A 25173-nucleotide genomic window follows, 5' to 3' on the forward strand; every position below is an offset into this window, starting at 1 on the left:
AGGAGAAGCAGCTTATCACAATCATTCATGAAGTGAGATGTTACCCACAATGGTCCATGTCCAAGTGTACCTTTTTTTAGCACAGGTGTATTGGAAGCAGAAAGAGAACCGTTTTTTTGTGTGTCCTTGAGAAAACCCACAAGAGAGAATGAATCTATAGCCAGTACTCAGGGATCCAGGGCAACCTGTGGATAAACTGTGTCCTTTGCCTCATCCTTTTATACTGCAGAAGTATGGGAAGAAAATGAAACTTCTGAATCAGTTTGTTCCTTTTTCTAGAAAATGTTTGGAGGGTAAGAGAAAGAGAATGAAAATGTTGGTGATACTGGGAGTTTCAGATGATTTTTTAATAATTTGTCTTCCTGATTATAGTTCTCATAAATAACATCACTGAGTTTCCCAGGCATAGGGGGAGCATCAGGATGTCATAGGAAAGCCACTGCAGTAAAATGGAAATAATAATGATTTACATTCAAGGTTTCTCAAGAGAATAAGTAAGTTGTTAACTGAACAACTCTATGATATCTGGAAGATAGTAAATGTTTAATAAATATTTTCTTGTGTAATTTTTATGTAGTCAGTATATATATAAAGAGGAATTAATTGTAATTAGTATGTAATATACACATATGGAGGGCTTCCCCAGTAGCTCAGCGGTAATGAATCTGCTGCAATGCATGAGACCTGGGTTTGATCCCTGAATAGAGAAGATCCCCTGAAGGAGGGCATGGCAGCCCACTCCAGAATGCTTGCCTGGAGAGTCCCATGGGCAGAGAAGCCTGGTGGGCTACAGTCCATAGGGTCACAAAGAGTCAGACATGACTGAAGCAACTGAGCACACATGCATACACATATAGGAGGCTTCCCAGATGGCTCTAGTAGTAAAGAACCCACTTGCCAATGCAGGAGGCCCAAGGGATACAGGTTCAATCCCTGGGTTGGGAAGATCCCCTGGAGGAGGGCATGGCAACCTACTTCAGTATTCCCGCCTGGAGAATTCCATGGTCAGAGGAGCCTGGCAGGGTAGCCTGGGGTAGTCCATGGGGTTTCAAAGAGTCAGACATGACTGAAGAGACAGCACATACATACTCACTACACATATAGAGAAATGCTTGTTCTCAGCAAATATTGTTTGAGCCTGTTGTGGAGTAGGGACATTGATAAAGGAAAAAATGTGATTCATATTACAATCGCAATGCGGTGTGTGTGATACAGTAGGAGTTAGCACAAATGCTGTGAAACAAAGAACAGGAAGCTGAAATACACTACAGAGATCATTAGGGAAAATTAGCAAAAATATTGAAAGAATTCTCAGTGATGAAAATTGGGGAAACTATTATACTGCAGTTTCATTCTTACATGTTACCTGTTACGCGATATGGTCTTCCCCTGCAAAATGGTTTTAGGGATGGTTCAACATGCTCAGTTTGAAAAAGAGGTAACCAGACCTTTTTCATGTCCCTAGGCTTTAAAATGCCTTCATATGCAGCATAAAGAACAAATTATGACATTAACTCTTCCAGAGCCACCATTGGAAACTTCAAAGAAAATTATTCTGTATTTTTTAAATGATGAGCATTTAAAATTTATGGTTTTCTCACATGCTATATTCAACATGAAAAGGAGAGTTATAATCACTTACTTAATTGCCCCATCCCTTGTCCTAAATCAGGTAGGGTGAATATCTGTCAGAGAGCCAGGGGTAATAGCAACAATTACTGAGCACGTTCCAAGTGCCAGGCATCATTCTTGGGGTTTCCAAGGCTTTATTGATACTTACCCTCTCCCTGAGACAGAGATAGGTATTATTAACTCTTCCCTGGTGGCTGAGATGGTAAAGAATCTGCCTGCAATGGGGGAGACCTGGGTTCGATCCCTGGGTTGGGAAGATCACCTGGAGGAGGGCATGGCAACCCACTCCAGTATTCTTGCCTGGAGAATCCCCATGGACAGAGGAGCCTGGCGATCTATAGTCCATGGGTTTGCAAAGAGTCAGACACGACTGAGTGACTGAGCACAGCACATACTGCTCATAATGAAACTGAGGCTCAGACAACGGAGTTACCCCACTAGTCTGTCTGACTCATCTTCCTGCTACTCCATTGTGCTGTCTTAGGAGACTGATCTGTGTCCTTAAGGAAACCAAATGAATTATTTTAAGGAAAAAAATGCATTGTTTACTTGACTCCGGGTGAACACCATTGTCCTGTGGGTGACTTTTGACCCAGAATTTCCAACTGCAATCCTCATCTGAAGTAGGGAAATACAAGACATAGGGAACAGACTTGTGGTAGCCAAGGGGAGAGGGAGATAGGAGAGAAGGATTGGGAGTTTGGGATTAGTGAAAGCAAACTAGTATATATTGGCTGGATAAACAGCAAAGTCCTACTGTATAGCACAGAGTAGTTACTATGTTCAGTATCCAGTGAAAAAAAGATGCACATGTATTAAGTTAATACTGAGTCCCTTTCTCTCATTAGAAATTAACACAACACTATAAATCAACGATTCTGGAATACAATTTTTAAAAATAAAAAAGAAGTAGGGAGATAATTTACTCATGAACTGGAAGATTTGTTGATCATTGGGTTCAAGCTTTATTACAATTCGTTTAAGTCAAGACTTGATACCTAGAAAGTATTGATTTTCATTTCAGCAGCATTCTTTAGGCAATCAGACCAAAAACACTGAGGGATGAAAGAAACCCTTGAGCAGTCTTTCAGACCTTAGACAGAGAGGGAAAGACCACCTAAATTATCTAACATGTGCCTGCATGGTGCTTCGTGCTTTCCATCTTCATCTTCATTTAGAATTCATCACCACACTGTGGGACAGATGTTGTTAACATATCCTACCAAGGTATATGTCTAAATGAGATAACTCATAGCATTGGACCTTGAGCCCTCGTCTATTTGCATATGGCTCCGACCAAACTCAAAGTTTGTGCTCTTTTCCCAGACAGTCTGCTATTTCCCATTTAAAGATCTTTCAGAAATAAATAAAAGGATGACAATAGGCTCCACCTCTGGATTTCAGTACACTGATTCCCATAACACGATATGACATCAAAATACGTTCCCTTGCTAATGAAGAAGTCCATCGCAGTGCTTCTCAGTATATTTTTATAGTATTAATCAGTTCAACGATGTTGGAAACATTAAGATATTTCTTTCTGAATATCAATCTGCAGAATTCTGAGGACTGGTTAATTCTAGTCACGTGAGAGAGAAATTTAGATGAAAGGTAAATCTACAGATGACAAGCCAGTTTTCACCACTTATAATAATAATTTTTTTAAAGAACATTTTCATTTCATTTTGAAAGAAAACAGTTCCTTTTGAATTCTTCAGGCCAAGCCACAAATACGTCCATTAAAGGAACAGGGAATCCTTGACATGTGATCAATAAACAGCTGCTGAGAGGCTAGCTGCTCCCTAGGGTATGAATTACAGAAGAGAGTAGGTCGGCATCAGCTGTTATTCCAAGATGAGGCTTCTTGTAATTGCCCCTCAGTAGCCCACCTCTAACAAAGTAATCATACAGAATCCTACTTTTATAACATTTCTTTAGAGCATTTGCTTTTTTTCTCATTTCATCCTTAGAAAAATCATGAAAGATAAAGTAGGAATTTCCTGCCCTATTTTAACATATGAGACAGCCAAGGTCTAGGGAAGTGGTAGGACTTACCCAAGAACACAAATGAGTTAATAGAAACCAGGTCTCCTGTCTCTGGGGCCACTCACTCTTTGTTCTATACCAGTGGTTCTCAAACAGGGGAAGTTTTGCCTTCCAGGGAGCATTTAAAATGTCTGGAGATATTTTGGTCATCACAGCTGAGTGGGGTTGGGGAAGGCTTTGTTGCTGTTATTTAGTCACTACGTTGTGTCTGACTCTTTGTGACCCCATGGACTGTATGTAGCCCACCAGGCTCCTCTGTCCATGGGATTTCCCAGGAGAGAATCCTGGAGTGGGTTGCCATTTCCTTCTCCAGGGGATCTTCCTGACCCAAGGATTGAACCTGTGCCTCCTGCATTTGCAGGCAAATTCTTTGACATTGAGTCACTAGAGAAGCCCGAGGGAATGCCACTAGCTTCTACTGTGCAGAGGCCAGGGATTCTGCTGAACACCCCAGAATGCACAGAACAGCTCACGCAAAGAATTATCCAGCCCAGAACGCCAGTAGTGCCAGGTTTGGGAAACTCTGAGACTAAATTAGAATTACACACTTTAGACTATAGAATATAGTATATTGTATATACTGTTCAGTTCAGTTCAGTTGCTCAGTCACTGTATAAATGATATAATTTAAACTATAGAATAACAATATTAAACAGCAGTTACCATTTATTGATTGCTTACAAAGAGCTACTATATGGAGGGGTTTATTTTTTAATGCATTATTTCATGTACAGTAGCTGCAAGGAGATCCAACCAGTCCATTCTAAAGGAGATCAATCCTGGGTGTTCATTGGAAGGACTGACGCTAAAGCTGAAACTTCAATACTTTGGCCACCTCATGCGACGAGTTGACTCACTGGAAAAGACTGATGCTGGGAGGGATTGGGGGTGGGAGGAGAAGGGGACGACAGAGAATGAGATGGCTGGATGGCATCACCGACTCGATGGACATGAGTTTGAGTGAACTCCGGGAGTTGGTGATGGACAGGGAGGCCTGGCGTTCTGTGATTCATGGGGTCGCAAAGAGTCGGACACGACTGAGCGACTGAACTGAACTGAACTGAGCTCTATAACTATATGAGTTGGGTTTTATTTTACCCAAGAAGAGAAAAATGAGATTTAGAGAGGTTAAATAACTTGTCCAAGGCCACACGATTAATAAGAAGTGGACCCAGGATTCAAAGCTATAGCCTGCTTATAAATTCTATGGTTTATGTCTGTGTGTGTTTGTGTATATAAATAGGTAGGTGGGTAGCTGGATGGATAGATAGATTGATAGATTGGTGACAGAGATATGGAGAATAACTTTGTATCTTATAAGGACACGACTGAGCAACTGAACTGAACTGAACGTAAGCTTGTGGGGCATATTTGCAATGAGTCCTTTCCCTCCTTCCTCTCCAAGGGGATGGAATCTCATGGGAATGTTCCTGCATTCTTTAGTTAAGTCAAAGTTAAAGAGGTTTCAAAATCTCCATGGGGTTTCTCATTTTCCTACTGATATCTTTTGTTTTCATTTCAACTAAGTAAGGCTGAAAGAAGTATAGACCTAATTAAATGCAGAATGTGAGCATTTGTTATAGTTTCTAGAATAAAGGCATTTGAGAACAGTGTGCCCCAGATCGTTTTATCTGTGAACTTTTACTCTAAGACAGAACATAAAATTAAACACAACCAAATATGTCTGCTGTGAATTCTGGGAATTGGCTTAGCTAGGGCTGTGTGCATGAGCCCAGGCAGTGCCTGGAGAGGGGAAAGAACAAAAGAAGTTTGAGCCAGACTTGAGCTCTCATCTTCCCTGTCTTTTCTTTCCTATCCCAGGTATCCAGCAATTAGAACAGTTATTATTTATTCATTCACTTGCTGAAACCAGTGTATATATTGAACTTCTGCTATGCTTTAAATTTTATGAACAAGCCATGCCTTCCTGTAGTAGAAGAATCAGAGGGAGAAAATACAAATGACTTTAAACACTATAGTTCCCAGTGTTCCTGTGTGCTGTAATGTGCTTTTCTGTGTGTGCTAATATTTGCTATTGGTTGAACACTGTGTGAAGTTCTTTACAATAGCATCTGGCCTATGACTTAGCTGATGCTCAATAAAATGTGTCGAGTTAACCCTCATAATAACCACAGGTTAAAGGTATCGCCTCCATTTTACTGATGGAGAAGCTGAGACAATGTTGATTTTACTAAAGTCAAGATTGGGTCCACAGGATTAAGGTCCAGCCTCTGTCCATCATGCTACAGCTACTTAAAGAACAAATTCTATCTTATTCAGAAGAATAAACATTCTTTTATCATTTTCCTTTTCCCTTTGATCCTTATGAGCTCTCTAGGTCATCTCTTTTCTTAATATTTTTTTGTTTATTTTATTTATTTTTGGCCGTGCTGGATCTTTGTTAATGTGTGGGCTTTTCTCTAATTGCAGCGAGCTGGGGGCTACTCTCTAGTCGTGGAACACGGGCTTCTCATTGCGGTGGCTTCTGTTGTTGCTGAGCACAGGTTCTAAATATACGGGCTTCAGTAGCTGTGGCGCATGGACTTAGTTGCTCTGCGACATGTGAAATCTTCCCGGACTAGAGATCTAACCCATATTCCCTGCATTGGCAGGTGGATTCTTATCCACCAAGTCACCAGGGAAGTCCCTCTCTACGTCTTTGATTTTCTTACTTTGATTTTCTTACATCATCCTGCGCAGATGCAGGAATGGAGACCCCAGCCATAAGACATCTACTTTGAGACCCCAGGGTGTTCTTCTTAGCCTAAGCCTGATGGGGACTAGTTCCCGTGGCAGCTCCACCCAGGCCTCACATCGTTTGCCCTTTTCCCGTTGAGTCCTAAGTCTCCTCCCTTTCTGGCAGCCCTGGGTTCCCAGTCCTCAGAGTTGGCCATCTTCCCTGAGATCCTGCCTGCAAACCTTCATTTGCTACGTTTTCACCTCTAGTCCCTGTGGCCACCTTCCAAACCAAATACTGTGGACTGGGTGGAAACGAAGTCGAAAAAGAAACATTTGCCTATGTTCTTTCCAACTGGCACCTAGGCACACCTCCCAACTCACAGTTTCACTGTAGCCCTTATCATTGCTGTTTTACGCAGCTCTGAGAGGGAAACTGTGAAAAATGTCTATTTCTCTGGGAGCTCCTTTTGCGTTGATCTGGCCATTTCCCTTGGTCCATGTTTTCTGTCTTCCCAACTAATTAAGATCCCCATTTGTTTCTTTTTTGAATTGTAGTGAGGAGGCAGAACTCTGATTACATTCCTGTTTTCATATTCAAACCTTAGCCCTTTATTTCCACCTAGATGAGTCTTGATTCTTCTACGAGCCAGGCCAGTGTGTTTGAATTACTGTTAAATAAAGGTTTCTTCATCCACCAAAGAACCAGAGCTTCCAAACAATGGTATTGTTTTTTCCTCTTAAACCGGTTTCACCAAAGAGTACCCATTGATAAGAAAAGTAGGGAGCCATTTGGCTCCATATGGAGTTTTCATACCTGGCCTGTTGCTTTTGTATTTCCTTTTAAGTCCTTGGCTTGCACTGGTTTGCCAAAGGGCACGTTGCCCAGTTCTGTGCCTGAATAGCCCTGACTTGTCCCATAACCTTACAAACACCCACCCTGGGTTCTGCTTTGTCACAAACCATTTTCTCCAACGTGGTGGTTTACAGTTTGGGGCAAGGCAGATGTTTTCCAGATTGCGAACACTGCAGTTTTTAACTCACTCTGTCAGCAGCCTTCTCCCATATTTCATAGAAGACCTGTTGTAAGGCAATTTGTCTTTCAGCCATTTCTTCAAACCAAAATTGAACATTACAGTGGATTGGATGTTGGGGAGGGGGAGCAGAGGAGGAATAGAGCACTGCTTTGTATAGTTTGAAGTTTTCCGGAAGAGTTATTTTTGTGCTCCAGAGATTTTCAAGATGTCCTTTGGTCTCCCGTCTTTGTATATTTTCAGCAAAGTAAAGAACAATAGTTACCAAAAACTTAGAACTGAGTCATGTTTCACAAACATATTTCAACATAAAATAATTTTCTCTAAAAGGATTTTTTAAAATGTTATTGTCCCCAGTATATATTGAGTCACTTACTCAGTGTGTCAGCTACTCTAGCAATAAGCTTTTGGAGGCCCTTAACTCTTTGGGCCTACCCCCATGCCGATCGGAAGTGCTCCATGTCACCTTGAACTTTCAGTGACAGAACTCTGCTGTAACACCATGGTGATTGTTGTAACTGGCTTTGCATCAGTCAAGATTCTGGCAGGAAACAAAAAGCACAAGCAAATAGACTAAGGAGAATTTTATAAAGATATGGTTTTTAAAGGGGTTGGCAGAATTAGGGTAAACCAATAAGGTGTGGGACCTGGGAATAACGGGAGTGAAGCAATACCATTCTAGGCCTGGAGAGTCAATAAGAGTCGATTACCCCTCCCCATAGAGTACAGCCGAAGAGAGGGCTGTCCAGCGTGTGCTGTGGCCTTTGGTAGAGGCAGGCAGGCAAGCCTCTGCAACCCAGCAGGAAGGGAGCCAGAGGAATAAAACACACCAACCATACTCTCTCTTCTTGCCCTGGGGTTCTTTTTATCATACCAGTGCCTCCCAAGAGCTGGACCTAACTGGAAGCCAGAGTCTCATTAATCCTGTGCATAGAGATCAGCTTCAGCATAGAGCTGGATAGAAAATGACTAGATCCGGTGAGCTGGGGACACTTAGGAGAAGTGTTCATCACTGGCTTTAAATCAGTTGCTTCGTAAGAGAGTCCAAAGTTCAGTGGGAGTCTAAGTAAGGTATGTCAACTCCGTTTATAAAATCAGAGCATCTTAAAGGAATTTAGAAATCAAACAACCTCTGCTTGAACATGCCAGAGACCTGCAGAGACAAGGTTATCTCTCTAACCAAAGTTATTATGCGCTGGCTCCCCCTGTTCAAATCTGCCTTTGTATGCCAGAAGTTAAAACTTGTATGTGAAATCTCCTGATTTTTTTTTTCCTTAAATGTGAGCCACTACTTTAATTTGGGGGAAAATAAAAAGCTAGTAAGGAACAAGTGTGTGTACTAGAACTGGTTTTTAACATCTGGTGTCATCTCTTATTGAAATTTTGAGACTTTTATTGCATCCTTCATTCAGTTTTTTTCTCCTTTGATCCAAAGAGCATATAGCTGCTCCCACCTTTCCTTGCCGATCCTCCTCTCTGAGTGTTTCTTGCTCCTCCAAAATCCTTCTTAAAAAACATGACTCTTAGAATTGAAACAATTTTTGACGTCTGTTAACCAGAATGGACTAGAAGAGGACCATGATTCTTGACCATGACTCAGTACTGCCAGTGAAGGGCGTTTCATTGCTATAAGTGCCAGTTGTGAAATTTTTTTCAGAAATTTCATCATGCTATTGCTGGATCCAACTGAGCCTTCAAGTCTAAACTAAAACTTATGAGTCTTCTTTTGTTTCTTTGTTTTTAGTTGGGTTATATCAAAAATTATTTAGTAGATCTGTTGAATCATGGACTTCTCTAAGCAGGGCTTTAACCTAACCCCAAGTTATCATATTATAAAATTTCCACTGTTGGTTTGAAAGTCATTATTCTAACCTGTTGTGTATGATCCTCTAAAATTTTATTTCTGTAGTCAACTAATTATCTTTCTTAGATTCAGGCCATTTCAAGTTTGATAAACATGTCATCATCAAGTACTTGACAGTATTGAACAGGCAGGCCCTCTCAAGGATAGCCTTCTATAATTTGATGTTGTTTGCTGATTAACACTATTACAGTATAGCCATGTGATGGAGTACAAATCCATCTATTGATATTATTGTCTAGTCCTCCATCTTTTGTCCGTAAGGATATCATGAATCACTTGATCAAATGTTCTGCTAAAGTTTAGACATGTTTGTAACTATCATTCCAAAATAATCCTATCAAAGATGACATTCAATGTTATAGAACCTATTGGATTTTGAAATCATTTTTTCTTAATCTTTTTTTTCTTAAATGTGAGCCACTACTTTAAATTGGGGGAAAATAAAAAGCTAGTAAGGAACAAGTGTGTGTACACCAGAACTAGTTTTTAACATCTGGTGTCATCTCTTATTGAAATTTTAAGACTTTTATTGCATCCTTCATTCGTTTTTCTTCCCCTTTGATCCAAAGAGCATATAGCTCCTTAAAGATTAGCTCAACTAAAAAGTTAGCAAAGGACTTAGACATTCTTCCAAAGATGATATACAAATGGACAAGAAGCATTATAAGAATATGCTCAATATCACTTAATAATTAAAATAATTAAAGAAATGCAAATCAAAACTACAATGATATTTCACCTCATATCCCTTAAGATGGCCACTATCAAAAAATAGAATATAGCAAATATTAGCAAAGATGTGGAGAAATTAGGACCATTTTGCAGTGTATGTAGAAAGGCAAAATGTTGTAATAGCGACTATAGAAAACATATGGATAGTCCTCAAAAAGTTAAAAATAGAATAACCATATGATCCAGCAATCCCACTTTGAGTATACATCCAAAAGAACTGAAAGCAAGATCTCAAAAAGATATTTACACACCCATGTTCATCGTAGCGTTATTCACAATGCCTAAAAGCAGAAAGCAAGTCAATGCCAACCAGTAGATGAGTGGGTTAAAAAAAAAAAAAGTGGTACTTACATACAATGGAGCATGGTTCAGCCTTGAAAAAGAAGAAAGTCTTGTCACATGCAACAACATGGATAAACCTTGAGACATTATTCTGAGTAAAACAAGCCAACCGAGAGACAAATACCAAGAGTCCACTTACATGAGATATCTAAAGTAGTCTAGTTCCTAGAAACAAAAGGTAGAATGGTGGTTGCCAAAGTCTGGGGGGAAGGGGAAATGGAGAATTGTTGTTCAATGAGTACAGAGTTTCAGTTTTGCAAAATGAAAAAATTCTGGAGATCTGTACAATAGTATGAATATACTTCACACTATTGAAATGTACACTTCCAAATGGTTAGGATAGTAAATTTTCTTACATGTTTTTCTTTACCATGATTTTTAAGAAAAAAATTTTAATTTAAAAGATTAGCCCAACTCTTTCCTTTTGTAGAAAATGGAGGCCCCAAGATTTAAAGAAACTTTTAGTGAACTTGTGTGGATTCCAGTTACAAAGGTTTTTCTCAAGTACTCACAAATGAGCCACTGCCCCTAACTTAATGTGGTTAAAACATTTTCCAAGGAGAAAAATGTTAATCACTGTATATGGCTATTCAGAGTCTTTTAAAGAATTCATTTGAGAATACAAGAGGCAATAGATCATCTCCTTAGTATTTCTGTCATTAAGTCAAGAGAGCGAGTGGCTGGGCCCAGTGTGCCAACTGAAGGCCTATTTGCCAACTTTCCTCCTTCAGTTTCCAGGTACATGCTTAAATATCACCAGCACAGGCCCCCATCTGCCACAGGCCCACTTATTTTGTATTTTTCAAATAATAAATGGTGGCGCCTCTGTTTGTTTTCTATGGTTTTTTAAATTTTTTCAGACAAGATCATAATTCAACTTGTTTAATTTCCTTTGAATTCTAAGGTTCTGTAAGACTTCTTCCCACCTTTGCCAGATTTAAGATCTGAGTTCTTTCTTTTTTTAACTCAAAGTAATATCCCAGATGATGTTTCACTTCATAAAAGTACCTCTTGAATGAGAAATCGTGTTTACCTTGCTGTAAGCCCCAAGAGGAAAAAGAAGTATTTTCTCCATTATATTTAATTACTAATCAAAGTATTGAATATCATTGTAAAAATAAAATAGGAATGTCAGATGTGAACTGTGATACCAAATTGTTGATTTTTAAAAGAAAATTAATCATGTGGTCCAGGCTAAATTGTTGGTTTCAAAAATCCCAAGTATTTAGCTTGATGTAACTAATGTGTGCATTTAACTTTTAAACAGTTATTCCAAAGTTTTAAAAATCTTCCCCATTCTAATTTTCAGCCAATTTTCTTTGCAGTGCCTCAGAGGTGTCTATTACCCTTTAAAATGAATAGTAAGAATAATGTCCATTGTTCTTATGTGATTCTTTTTAATAGTATAACTCCCACTATATATTAATCCTTACTTAGAAGGAATCTTGGAATCTTAACAAGAATGATGAAAAACAATTCCATATAGTATTTTAATTTGTATTAGTCATATAATTTAAAAAGCACAGAGGCACCGAAGACAGACAGACTTACATTCCAACCCTGACTCCACCACTTCCTTTGTTGTTGTTCGGTTGCTCAGTGGTGTCCAGATCTTTGCAACCCCATGGACTGCAGCATGCCAGGCCTCCCTGTCCTTCATCATCTCCCAGAGCTTGTTCAAACTCATGTCCATTGAGTTGGTGATGCCATCCAACCATCTTGTCCTCTGTCGACCCCTTCTCCTCCTGCCTTCAATCTTTTCCAGTATCAGGGTCTTTTCTAATGAGTCAACTCTTTGCATCAGGTGGCCAAAGTATTGGAGCTTCAACTACAGCAGCAGTCCTTCCAATGAATATTCACAGTTGATTTCCTTTAGGATGGACTGGTTTGATCTTGCAGTCCAAGGGACTCTCAAGAGTCTTCTCCAACACCACAGTTCAAGCTTTGGCAAGTTTATGCTTTCTCAGCCTCAGTTTCCCTGTGTGTGAAATCAAGATAACCTGGACTCCCCTGCTGGTCTAGTGGTTAGGACTTTGCCTTCCAATGTGAGGGATTCAGGTTCGACCCCTGGTTGGGGAGCTAGGATCCCACGTGCCTCTCTGCCAAGAAGCCAAAACATTAAACAGAAGCAATAGTGTAACAAGTTCAAGAAAGACTTAAAAAATTAGAAAACAAGATAATCCAAAGTGTGGGGTTAAAATGAGGAATAAAATGCTAGGACATTAGAAAGAAATTGGGCAAATGTTAGTTTTCTAATTTTCCATGAGTAAAGTTAGTTGTTCTGTGGAATGTTTTTATATGAAGTTTTTTGAGCCAGACGGTGACTCCCCTTCTGGCCAAGTGCAGAGAGCTGTGTGGGAAAGGAAGCGTGTAGTCAGTAAGACTTACAATGGGCCTGAATTTGTTTTCTGTCACTTCCAACATGACCACGTAGTGTTCTGCTTGATTATTTCACTTGGCAAGAAGACACTGTCCTCGTTTGCATATCCTCAGTGTAATCAGAAGGAGCCAAGTTTGACAATGTTTAAAGGATTTAGCTTCTTGAAGTTTGTTCTCCGGCAGACCTACATGGGGATTTGTCCCAGACCTCCCGTTTACAGTCAAAGGCGTTCCATGAATAATCTGATACGGAGTGAGTACAGAATAGACTCCTTTGTTTGCCAGACAGGTGAGGGCCCTAGTTTCTCTTGTTGCTAAAAATGTGGCCAGAAAAATGACTAGCTTTACATTCGTGCTAAATTAACCTCATTCCTCTTGTAATCTTACCCTCAAAATGATTTCACTGAAAATCCAAGAATAACAAGAGGCACTTCCCCCCCTAGGGGCCTGAGAAACTTGAAAGTGTTTTATAATGCTAATAATAATCATAGATGCAATGGTTTATCTCTGGACCTTCTGTCCTGTTCCATTGCTTTACAGCAGAAATTAACGAAAAATTGTAAAGCAAATTATACTCCAAAAAAAATTAGTAGTAACAATAATAAAAGTGAAAGTGTTAGTCGCTCAAGTCACGTCTGACTCTTTGCGACTCCATGGACTGTAGCTCACCAGGCTCCTCTGTCCATGGGATTTTCCAGGCAAGAATACTGGAGTGGGTTGCCGTTTCCTTCTCCAAATAATAATAACAACAGCACTGAATAACTACTCAGCAGTTTTCAGTTTTCCCAGACTCTTTGCTGACTGTCCTCTCTCATATGCACTAAACAAGGTTGGCAGAGCAGGTATTATTATCCCCCTTGAAGAATTGAGGTTAGAGAGAGGTTTCTGGCTTACTGTTATTTAGAATTTCCAGCCCAAAGCTTTTATTCCCTGAATCTTCCTACTCTAAAGGTGGAGGGTAAACATTGTGTGATTGAGCTGTAACAGGTACTAGCATAGATACTTCCCATGCTTCTTCACTTGTGGTTTATAACAGTTTTCTGAAATAGACCAATTTTACAGATGAGTTTGCTCAGAGAAGCCATGTGCCTACTCAAGGTTACACAGATAATGAAAGAGTCTGTCTTCAGAGATTTCTCACTCTAAAACATAATCTCCTTTGTTGTGTAAAGTGGATGGATAGATAGATAAAGAGATATAGCCATCCCTTTCCCTCAGTCTGTCCACCCACCCGCAGACATGCAGACATAGGTGTTACTACAACATCCAAACCCAGTTCCCAACGACTAGTATGATCAGAACAACCTTCAGAGGTGCCTGGGTTTATGCTCACCTGCCACAGTGTACAAGTGGAAAGTTCCAAAACATCATACCTGGCAAAGCTTCAGGGTTATTCCCCACCTTTCAGGCCTCCTTCCTTCCTACTTCCATGAAACAAGAGAAAACCTACCCCAGGAAAGTAGGTGCAAAACGACAGCCACTCTCAAATGACTGGCAGTCTATTGTAGTACTGGAGCAGGAGGTGTGAAGCAAGACCAACTGGAGAGGAATTCGAGCTGTTGAATTACTGGCTGCATGTCCTTGGGCAAGTAAATTAACCACCCTGCCCTTCAGCTTCCTCAAGGATGAGGATGGTGCCTATCCCATGGGGCAGGTGGTGAGGATAAAATGAATGAGTTATGAAAAGTGCTTGGAACAATACTTGGCCCATATTAATAATAACAGCTAACATGATTCTCTGCTGATAGAAAACACTCAATAAGTATTAAAACTATACTTTTTATTATACTCAGTAAGCAGACTTCACCCTTCCCCCAGCTCCTCTGAGGGTTAACCCACAGATGACACGTTTTAGTGCCCCTTCCTAACTTCTCATCTTGAGTCTGTTTCTATGGAAAGTGTGACTAATTACTGCCATATCTCACTGAACAGCAGGTTCCCAAAGAAAGTGTGTGCAAGTAAAAGCTATGTACAGTATATTCTCACTTTCATGTATTGAGGAAGCTTACTGTTTAAAGGGACTTTTAGGGTCTCTCCACCCCTCTGTCCATTGTAATCTCTTGTAGCATTCCCAATAGCATATTGTAATTATCTTGTCTCTGTTTTCCTTACCAGATCATGAACTCCTTAAGAGCAAAGCACATGATGTATTTCATTTTATATTCCCAGTACCTTGTGGAGTGCTAGCCAGTAGTAACTTTTGTTTATTGCCTGACTGAGCAAGTGGGAGGATGAGGGAATGGATGCATGGTTAATTCTTTTAAGTAAATAATCAACTCTCAATTTTATGTCAATCTGACTTTTCACACTTTGGATTTTCTTAAAGCTAGATAGCTGATGACGTTGTTGGTGATCAGGGCACATCATTATGCAGCCCCTCTAATTACTGTCCCATTTGGCCACCTCATGCGACAAGTTGACTCACTGGAAAAGAGTCTGATGCTAGGAGGGATTGGGGGTGGGAGGAGACGGGGATGACAGAGAATGAGATGGCTGGATGGCATCACCGACTCGATGGACATGAGTTTGAGTGTACTCCGGGAGTTGGTGATGGACAGGGAGGCCTGGCGTGCTGTGATTCATGGGGTCGCAGAGAGTCGGACACGACTGAGCGACTGAACTGAACTGAACTGAATGCTTGCATTTGTCCTACCAATCAGGTCATTCATTAATTTTAGTGTATACTCAGGGCATTGAGTTTAACGGTCAGACTCAAACCAAAAAAAGAAAAATATGTGTCCTTGTGTCCTTCTATACATATTATTTTATATATATTCTTTTATATTATATTATTTTCCAAGCAATGGTAACAATGGATGTATCAGATTTCAAAAATATATTTCAAAGGGTTCAGTTCAGTTCAGTCGCTCAGTCGTGTCCGACTCTTTGCGACCCCATGAATCACAGCACGCCAGGCCTCCCTGTCCATCACCAACTCCCGGAGTTCACTCAAACTCATGTCCATCGAGTCGGTGATGCCATCCAGCCATCTCATTCTCTGTCGTCCCCGTCTCCTCCCACCCCCAATCCCTCCTAGCATCAGACTCTTTTCCAGTGAGTCAACTCGTCGCATGAGGTGGCCAAAGTATTGGAGTTTCAGCTTTAGCATCAGTCCTTCCAATGAACACCCAGGATTGATCTCCTTTAGAATGGACTGGTTGGATCTCCTTGCAGTCCAAGGGACTCTCAAGAGTCTTCTCCAGCACCACAGTTCAAAAAGCATCAAAGGGTTACCACTCACAATTATTGAGTTCATACGAAACTCTTAAAGAAGAATTCTTGGGTTTCAAAAAAGTGTCAAGTTATACAGTGATGCTATGCAAGAGGGAATTGTAGACACCATCCAAAACAGACAGATACTTCACTTCTGTGGATGAGAAAAAGCAAGACCCAGAGAGGTGAATGACTTGTTCAGGGTCACACAGCTCAGCAGAGATGGAGCTAGCCCTGACTTCTGGTCCTCATATTCGCAGGTTAGGGGCTTTGTGGCCCCTGGGGCCAGTATTCTTTGGTGATGTTGATTCTGGAAGATGCAGGACTGGCCCTGTATGTCCAAGGCAGCCAAGACAAGGGCACGATTCCTAGAATTCTACATTGTGGTTGATATGGGCTAGCAGCCAATGGAAGAAGACCCCTGTGGTCCGCATTAACACTCCTGGATGTATACAGTCCATCCATGTGGCGTTTAACTTTTAAGGTGTTGGAGAAATGCAGGTCTGCTTCTAAACAGAGGTGACCCACACACATGCGAAGTCTTCATAATGTCCCTCTGCAATTTTTAAACATTTGAACTCTAAACTTTTCAACTTCAATAAATTACATTGAAGGTTTGATAGAAACAAATTGTAATAAGCAAGGGTTCTTTTTTCTCACAGAAGATTTGTGTGTATTGAAGAATAGGAGATCATTTTAAAGCTCTGCTATGTAATATTATCTATGTTATTTGAACTAGTGTAACTTTTGCTCTTTTCCATTTCTACACCCAGATTCAAAGGATTCCAAGGAGAAGAATAAAATGGAAATCCTGTACATACTGGTGCCTAGTGTTGCCATCCCCCTGGCCATTGCTTTGCTCTTCTTCTTCATTTGTGTCTGTCGCAATAACCAGAAGTCGTCGTCACCACCTGTTCAGAGGCAACCGAAACACGTCAGAGGTCAAAATGTAGAGATGTCAATGTTGAACGCATATAAACCCAAGGTAAAACTAGCAGTCGTGAGCTGCACTTTTTCTCTAGACTTCAAGTTAAATCAAAACTTATAACCCTCCCAAGATTAGAAATCAAATGATATAGAATCAGAGGTTGTATTAGTACTAGAGTGCATTGTCAGCATAAACATGCATCTCTAACTGTCCCAGGCAGCTTGAGCATACTTTCATCAGTGTGGCCACTTTGGGGTTGGATTGTCACCTCACTGCCTTGCATAGAGTTTGTAATGGAAGAAACCCTTATGAGATCATCTCTACCAGCCCCTGAGGGCTGGTGAGCTGGTGAGCTATTTTTCTAAATTTTCAAAAAGGAAATCCCATATTCTTCCAATTATACTGAAAAGAACTGAACAGACACAGAGAGAAATCAAACACTGTTTACTAACTTTATTGTCAAAAACTCCTTTTACTTGTACAACAATGTGCATGTATTAACACTACTGTACTGTACACTCAAATGGTCAATTTTGTTATGTTTTTTTTACCACAGTTTAAAATATCTATTTCGTGCCTAACCTGAATCTCTTTCTCTTTGGTTTCAATATATTTTAAGAGAAGTTTTATCCTTCCTACAGTCTTTGAATGCTGTTTTGTGATAGCCTTTAGCTTTCTCCTCTCTCATGCTAAATCAATCCACTTCCTTTTAGTTTTTCCTCCACATCTTTCAACATTTGGGTTGCTCAAGGTCCTGGCAAGGAAACCAGGGTCACTGGCCCTTCCCTTAAATGGAACACACATCACATCTTGGGGCTGAAATACAACAGAGGCTTTCTCTCTGGAAGACCAGCACCTCAATCTCAGGCCTCTTGGGAAAGAGATTTCATTTAAATAATTTAGGATTCTTGCATCCACAGAAGCCTGCTTTTTCTTCATGTACCCACTCCATAGGAACATTCATTCAGCAAATATTTATCTTCTCTCTGGGTTAGAGACCATATTATTCTTTTGACTCTCATAAAGAGAAGATGCATCATTTTTTAATACAGTTTTAGAGAAAAAAAATGCCTTCACACTCAAATCAATCCTTTCACCCAATAAGTAGCATAATTGGGCCTGACACATAGCTCTCATTTGATCTTACTTTACTTTGCTGTTGGATATTTGTTTTTCATTTTAAAAGACTTAAAATATTTTTCTATTGCAGAGTCATACTTGTTGGTAGGGTTCTGGGGTTTCTTAAATGCCAAAAAATTCATCATTAAGCATTCTGTCCCAAACAAAACCACTGTTCTCTGAAGTGTGAATTTTTACCAGAAAAAAACCCACAGGCCCTGGAGACCACAGAGTTCACTCAGTGGGTTGGGGAATGGGTCGGCGGGGGGAGGTTTAACTCTTGATATCCTAGCTGCTTCTTGGACAATTTACATATATTATAATGTGTTACATCATAGCACCCTTAATCCTTACAATTAATAGAAGAAAATAGGAGGGTTAATATTAGTGCACATTCACGTAGGCATACCTAGTTAACCTTTTACATACCCCATGACTTCAAACTTGTAATGCAATAGTCTTTGTTCTGTGAGAACCCTTCCCTGTCGTTTCTGTTAGGAAACGCCGAGAGTCCTTACAAACACCAGAACTCTGGGTGAAAGTGAGGCCCGGGTCAGTTTGGTTCCAGTGGTCACTGCGCAGCAACCACCGTCCTGGGGAGGTGGCTTCCTTGTTGCTGTGGCAGGAGTCATAGAAAGAGTCATTTCCATTTGGAGAAATCATCAGTTTTGTAGGTCAGCCTCCGTCTGCACCTTAATTCCATTGTTATCGGAGGTTTCTTTTGTAGCACAGCATGTCCAGCGAGCATGATGTTTGGGATTTATACCATGTTTCCGATAAAGATCTCAGAGAGCTTGTGGTGCCACAGAGAAAGCAAATATATATCCAGTGATACAAATTTTCAGAAACTATTCGAGGAACTTTTGCATTCATTGTCTCATTTACTCCTCCACCCATTACATAAGGGAAGAACTATAATCACTATCCTACAGCCAGGGTAACCGAGACTGCAAATCAGTTAAGTAACTTACGGAAGGTCAAAGAGCTAGTAACTGGAAGAGATGAAACGTGACTAGAGGGTTTTTCAGCTGTAGGTAAAGCCCTTGAACTTGCCTGACACCATGATAACTTTTTTTACTGAAGAAATCGTGCTGTGAAGGGGGAGTAGGCGGCCAGACGAACAGCTAAATATGACTCCATTTGTCAGTTTGGGCTGAACGCTAACCACAGGCATCACCTGGCTTGTGAATGACCTCCTGAGCAGGCCTGGATAACAGTTGTAAGCCTGAGTTATACAGCCCCAGTCCTGCCAGGGACATGTGAAATCTGGCCAAAGAAATAACAGTCCTCCATCCTCCATGGTCATGGAGACAAATGTAACACACACTGGGATAAATTTTTCCCTAAGACTTGGTAAAGCAAAACATTGTTTTCATCATTTCTGGACCATTTCCTCAGCATGCCTTGCAAAATCTCCCAGTGTCAAGATTTTTCCAAAACAAGGCTTAGAGTTTCGCCTTCAACAGCTCACCAGCAATTCCGAATCAGACTGGAAGGAGGAATGGCTCGAGCATATGTGACTGGGTTGGGGAGGGAGAGGGAACAACAAAAACAAATGCTAAGGTTTTTTTTTTTTCTTTCTCTCCTAAGAGATTTGGCTCCAATCAAATCTGACTTATTCAGCTGTTTGTTTTGGTTCTTACTGAGTGCCTTTCCTGGAAAAAGCACAAAGGACTTTGTCGACCTTAAAGAAAATTCCTAAATGTAAACAGTTGATCTCTAAAACTGGTTTGAAAGGTCACCGACACATAAATATCACATGTACCTATAAAATCTAAAAAGAAGGGACACACATAAGAAAGAAAGAGTGGGGAAAAGAGTCCTGAAAATAGCCACCCTACCAGAATAAAATCCAAAGGGATGAGAAAGCAAGGAAGGCTAGAAGCTGGTCAGCCCTGGCCTCATACGTACTTATTCAAATGAATGTGCCCTTCAGCTTTTAAACTCTCTCTTTCCCTTCTCTCCGCTTGCTGAGCTGATTTTACCCACCCCTACCCCCACTCCCCCACACTGAGTGTTTGTATTAAGAAGAGGCTTCTCTGGGAGATTAGAAATCCATACCCACAGAGGAGACAATAGGCAGCCGAGACAGACTGGCTGATAGGACCTGGCTTGAGTCCCCAGAGAGGTGGACGGGAAAGTTGGAAGTTAAAAATCTGATGAGGCATGAGTCTCCTTCAGATATGTGGGGAAAGAAGCCAGTGGACCAGAGAGGCATCTTAACTCTGAGTCTTGAACACTCAGGAAATAGAGATGCTCCCCCAGCCCTACCACTAACTGCCCTATGACCCTGAGAAGCCAGTTTGCCTCTCTGTGTCTCAATTTTCTCAGCTGTTCAGAGAAAGAGGTCAACTGTGTTCATGCAAAGGACCGTTTGTTTATTTTCCTTTTATTTTGTTCGGCAAAAGATTTCAATTCATTCTGATGGATCAGTTCATGTCCTATCTTTTCCATCTCTTAAATCCTCTGACAGTACCCTGGTGTTGCAGAAACTAAGTAGGGTTATTCTATCTTGCATTACACATTTTACAATCTGAGCAGGATTTTTTTTTTTTAAGTGCTACAGAAAATGAAACTTCTCCAAGAATTCTGAAAACCCTAACTTCCCATCTCTCTGATTCTTTCCCTTTGCCTCCCCCCCAACTCCTGCCACCCTGCCCCAACTGTCCTGTCTGAAACACAGAGTAGTCTCCTGGGGGAGGAACGCTGTGGAGCTCACCTCCTGGGGAGTTAGAAAAGGGGCAGAGCCTCCCCCTCAAGCTCAGGGTTAACCCAGTTCTGTCTTTCCCTATGTGACCCACTTACATGGGATTTAGATCCACAGAGAGGTTAAGGGGTGGAGGAGTTTGAAAATGAGGAGCAGGAAGACTGCGGGGAGGGCTACAGGGTCAAACTCCTGCAGCTCTTGGCTGATTATAAGGAAGATTTGGGGGAAAGCAAAATTTGCCTATAGCTTTCTAAAACTGGTGGCTGTATTTTATTTTATTTAGTTTTTAAGCTTTTATTTTGTATTGGGATATAGCCAATTAATAATATTGGGACAGTTGCAGGTGAACAGCAAAGGGACTCAGCCATGCATATACATGTGTCCATTCTCCCCAAACTCCCCTCTCATCGTGCTGCCACATAACGTTGAGCAGAGTTCCCTATGCTGTGCAGTAGGTCCTTGTTGGTTATCCATTTAAAATATACCAGTGTACACATCCCTAACTACCCCTCCCCCCACCCATCCACTCAGTTCAGTTCAGTTCAGTTCAGTCACTCAGTCGTATCCAACTCTCTGCGACCCCATGAATCACAGCACGCCAGTCCTCCCCGTCCATCACCAACTCCCGGAGTTCACCCAAACTCATGTCCATCGAGTCGGTGATGCCATCCAGCCATCTCATTCTCGGTCGTCCCCTTCTCCTCCCGCCCCCAACCTTTCCCAGCATCAGAGTCTTTTCCAGTGAGTCAACTCGTCGCATGAGGTGGCCAAAGTATTGCAGTTTCAGCTTCAGCATCAGTCCTTCCAATGAACACCCAGGATTGTTCTCCTTTAGAATGGACTGGTTGGATCTCCTTGCAGTCCAAGGGACTCTCAAGAGTCTTCTCCAACACCACAGTTCAAAAGCATCAATTCTTCGGCGATCAGCTTTCTTCACAGTCCAACTCTCACATCCATACATGACCATGGGAAAAACCATAGCCTTGACTAGACGGACTTGGTTGGCAAAGTAATGTCTCTGCTTTTTAATATACTATCAAGGTTGGTCATAACTTTCCTTCCACGGAGTAAGCGTCTTTTAATTTCATGGCTGCAATCAGCATCTGCGGTGATTTTGGAGCCCAAAAAAATAAAGTCTGAAACTGTTTCCACTGTTTTTCCATCTGTTTCCCCTGAAGTGATGGGAACAGATGCCATGATCTTCGTTTTCTGAATGTTGAGCTTCAAGCCAACCTTTTCACTCTCCTCTTTCACTTTCATCAAGAGGCTTTTGAGTTCCTCTTCACTTTCTGCCATAAGGGTGGTGTCATCTGCGTATCTGAGGTTATTGATATTTCTCCCGGCGATCTTGATTCCAGCTTGTGCTTCTTCCAGCCCAGCGTTCCTCATGATGTACTCTGCATAGAAGTTAAATAAGCAAGGTGACAATATACAACCTTGACGTACTCCTTTTCTTATTTGGAACCAGTCTGTTGTTCCATGTACAGTTCTGACTGTTGCTTCCTGACCTGCATACTAGCAACCATAAATTATTCTCTAAGTCTGTGAATCTCTTTCTGTTTTATCAATTCATTTGCATCATTTCTTTTTAGATTCCACATAGAAGGGATGTCATGCAATATTTCTTCTTCTCTATCTGACTTTTCATTCAGTATGACAATCTCTAGGTCCATCCATGTTGATGCAAATGGCATTATTTCATTATTTTTAATGGCTGAGTAATATTCCATTGTGTGTGTGTGTGTGTATACCCACACGCACACACCATCCTCTTTATGCATACCTCTGTCAGTGGACATTTCTGTTGTTTCTGTATCTTGGCTATTGTAAATAGTGCTGCAATGAACATTGCAGTGCATGTATTTTATTTCTCAACTAACCCTCATTTCTTTTTCTTCACTTCCAGACTATTCCTCTCTCCTTTTCTTTTTCAGCCAAAGTATTCAGGCTTTGCTGAATGTACTGACACTTGATTATATTCCCTGGACCAGTCCCTTTTACTAGCAACAGGCTTTCATCTAAAAAAGCCCCACTGTGGTTGGGGGACCCCTTGGAAAACCCTGTCCTTATCCAATGTCACTACACTTATTGCTAAAACATCCTCAATAACATTTCCACTCACTCTTTAAAGCCATTGTCTCCAAGGCTTCTGAGCTCATCATGCTGTTCACATGGCCTCTGGGGAATCACTAGTGATGTAATTTAATCCAATGACCTTTCCTAAGTCTTCTTCCTCCTTAATTTCTCTGGAGCAGTCTTCTTAAGCACCATCTTGAAATACTTTTCCTCTTGGCTCTCCTCCTATCTCCTCCTGTTTCCTTCACCAGTTCTTTTGACTCCCTAAAGGAGCGCCTCATCTGATGTTTGTCAGCTCTCTTTCCTCTTTCTTTCTCTCATGCTAATTTCATCCTCTGGCATTGCTTTAGCTCCCAGTTGACATCATGATTCAGCAATCTGGAAGGACCTAATCTCAAGTTATCAAGTTCTTTCTCCAGCACCCAGGAGTCTCTCTGGGCCTAACTTACCTTTCCAGCCACATTTGTTCTTGGTTTATTTCTGGAAAGTAGTATGATATACTTCAAAGATCAAGGATTTAAAGACAAAGAGATATGATTATAAATCTTGGCTTCATTATTTACTGGCCATGAGATCATTGTTTTCTCATTTATAAAACAAGGATACACATAGTACTTAGAAGAGATTTTTTAATTTATTTTTATTGAGGTATAATTGACACACGTGATATTAGTTTCAGGTATATAACATAATGATTCAATATTTTTAAGTAGTGCAAAATGATCACCACAACAGGCCTAGCTAACATCTGTCATAGTTATAACAGCTTTTTTCTTGTGATGAGAACTTTTAAAATTTACTCTCTTAGCAACTTCAAATGTGCAGTACAGTATTATGAAGTATATTCACCATGCTCTACATCCCTGTGGCATTTTATAACTGGAAGTTTGTACCGATTGACTCTCTTTACCTGTTTTGGCCCTCTCACCCAAAAAGCCCCCCTCCTCCCCCACCACCACTAGTAGTCACCAATCTTCTCTAAAAGAGATATTTCTGACACTTCAAGATAGTGTGTCTGGCACCTCACAGGTACTCAACAGCTAGAATTTACTATTATTGTTTGCTACAGCAATAATATGAACAGTCACAAACCTTTTGGTCAACTACCAAATGCTGTGTCCAGGATTCTGTGGGTGGGGGAGGAAGATATAGGATTCAGCAGCCCACAGCATTAACTGGGGTGGGGACAAGGGGATCAGAGCAAAGATTATCTTTAGATAGCTCTGGTATTCCTATGCCCATCCAGTGAGCATAAATCCTCTGCCCCACATCCTGTTCACACCCTGGATAAAACCTCTCAGGATGGACAGGATAGTCTCTACCCTGTGGTGGTGTGAGGACTGGGGGCCATCCAGTTCAGAGCTCAGCTTAAAACTATGTCTGAAGAAGCTTTACTTCTAGGAAGAATGACTATTATAAGTGGATATTTTGAAAAAGCTAAAGTACTTTACATGCATTATCTCAATATAATCTTTACAATAATCTTCTGAAGGTGGTACTAATTTTGAGCCTGATTTTGGGAGGTGAGAAAACTGAGGCTTGAGATTTAAGATTTTACCCAGAGTCACTCAGCTGGTGAGTGGCAGAGCCAAAACTGGAACCCAGGTATGAGCTGGTCTGGAGCCCAATGTGCCTTAATTTTCTGACTGCTGAAACACACAAGCCCAAGTTACAACCCCATGGTGGCTCGTGGAGACATTCAAGTTACTGACGTCTGTTCTACCTCTTTACAGGCAGAATTGACCCTCTCCCACTGACACTATAAAGTAACCCCACCACAGAATCAACCCTGGTCACCACCAAACATTCAAACTATCAGAAAGTTACATTACAGAGAAAAGAACTGTTTCTGAAGTTAAATCACTTCCAGAGAAGCGTAGCTGAACTCTGAGCAAATGTGGCCAACTATTGGTTGGAATGCCCTCTAGGATTTGATTGCTTAAGCCAGAAGGCACTTAGTTTGGCAGTAGTCTTTGAAAATGTCCATAACCTCTCCAAATCAAATGGCTGTGGCCTTTAAGCTTTAGAATGTAATCATTTCCATTTATGAGCGGAGTCAGTTGTTTCACAATTCTACCACTGTTTACCTAAGAACCAGTAAAATGCACAGGAAAGGAAAACCAGCTTTAGAGTCAAATGAATGCCTCTCAGATACTAAAAACTCTCAATCTTGTATGCTATCCAGGGCTCTTATGCCCAGCTCAGGTAAAGGCTGCTGTTGAATGGTTTTATTCACTTATCCCAATCAACTAATGTGAGCAACAAAGGATCAGCCAGAGTAAAGTCTAGGTCATCAGAGACCAGAGAGTAATTAATTATACCTTGACGTTCCATTTTTACACCAGTGGGACTCATGCTTCTAAAATTGTGGAGCCCTCTGAGGATCAAATGAAAACTACCCTCTTCTTCCCAGAAAAGTGCTCCA

General features: G+C 40.9%; 1 protein-coding gene across 1 annotated transcript in view; it reads left to right on the forward strand.

Moving 5' to 3' along the window:
- Window positions 1-25173, forward strand: part of ROR1 (ROR family WNT receptor 1) — a 490488-nt gene that overhangs the window by 453195 nt on the left and 12120 nt on the right. The window contains exon 8 of the mRNA XM_055402835.2: window positions 16692-16903. Coding sequence (XP_055258810.2) covers window positions 16692-16903 — 212 coding nt within the window. The remainder of the gene's footprint in view (window positions 1-16691; window positions 16904-25173) is intronic.

This window comes from Moschus berezovskii, chromosome 4 (assembly GCF_049115385.1).
Source record: "Moschus berezovskii isolate FMDL1 chromosome 4, NW_MosBer_1.0, whole genome shotgun sequence".
Lineage (NCBI taxonomy): Eukaryota > Metazoa > Chordata > Mammalia > Artiodactyla > Moschidae > Moschus > Moschus berezovskii.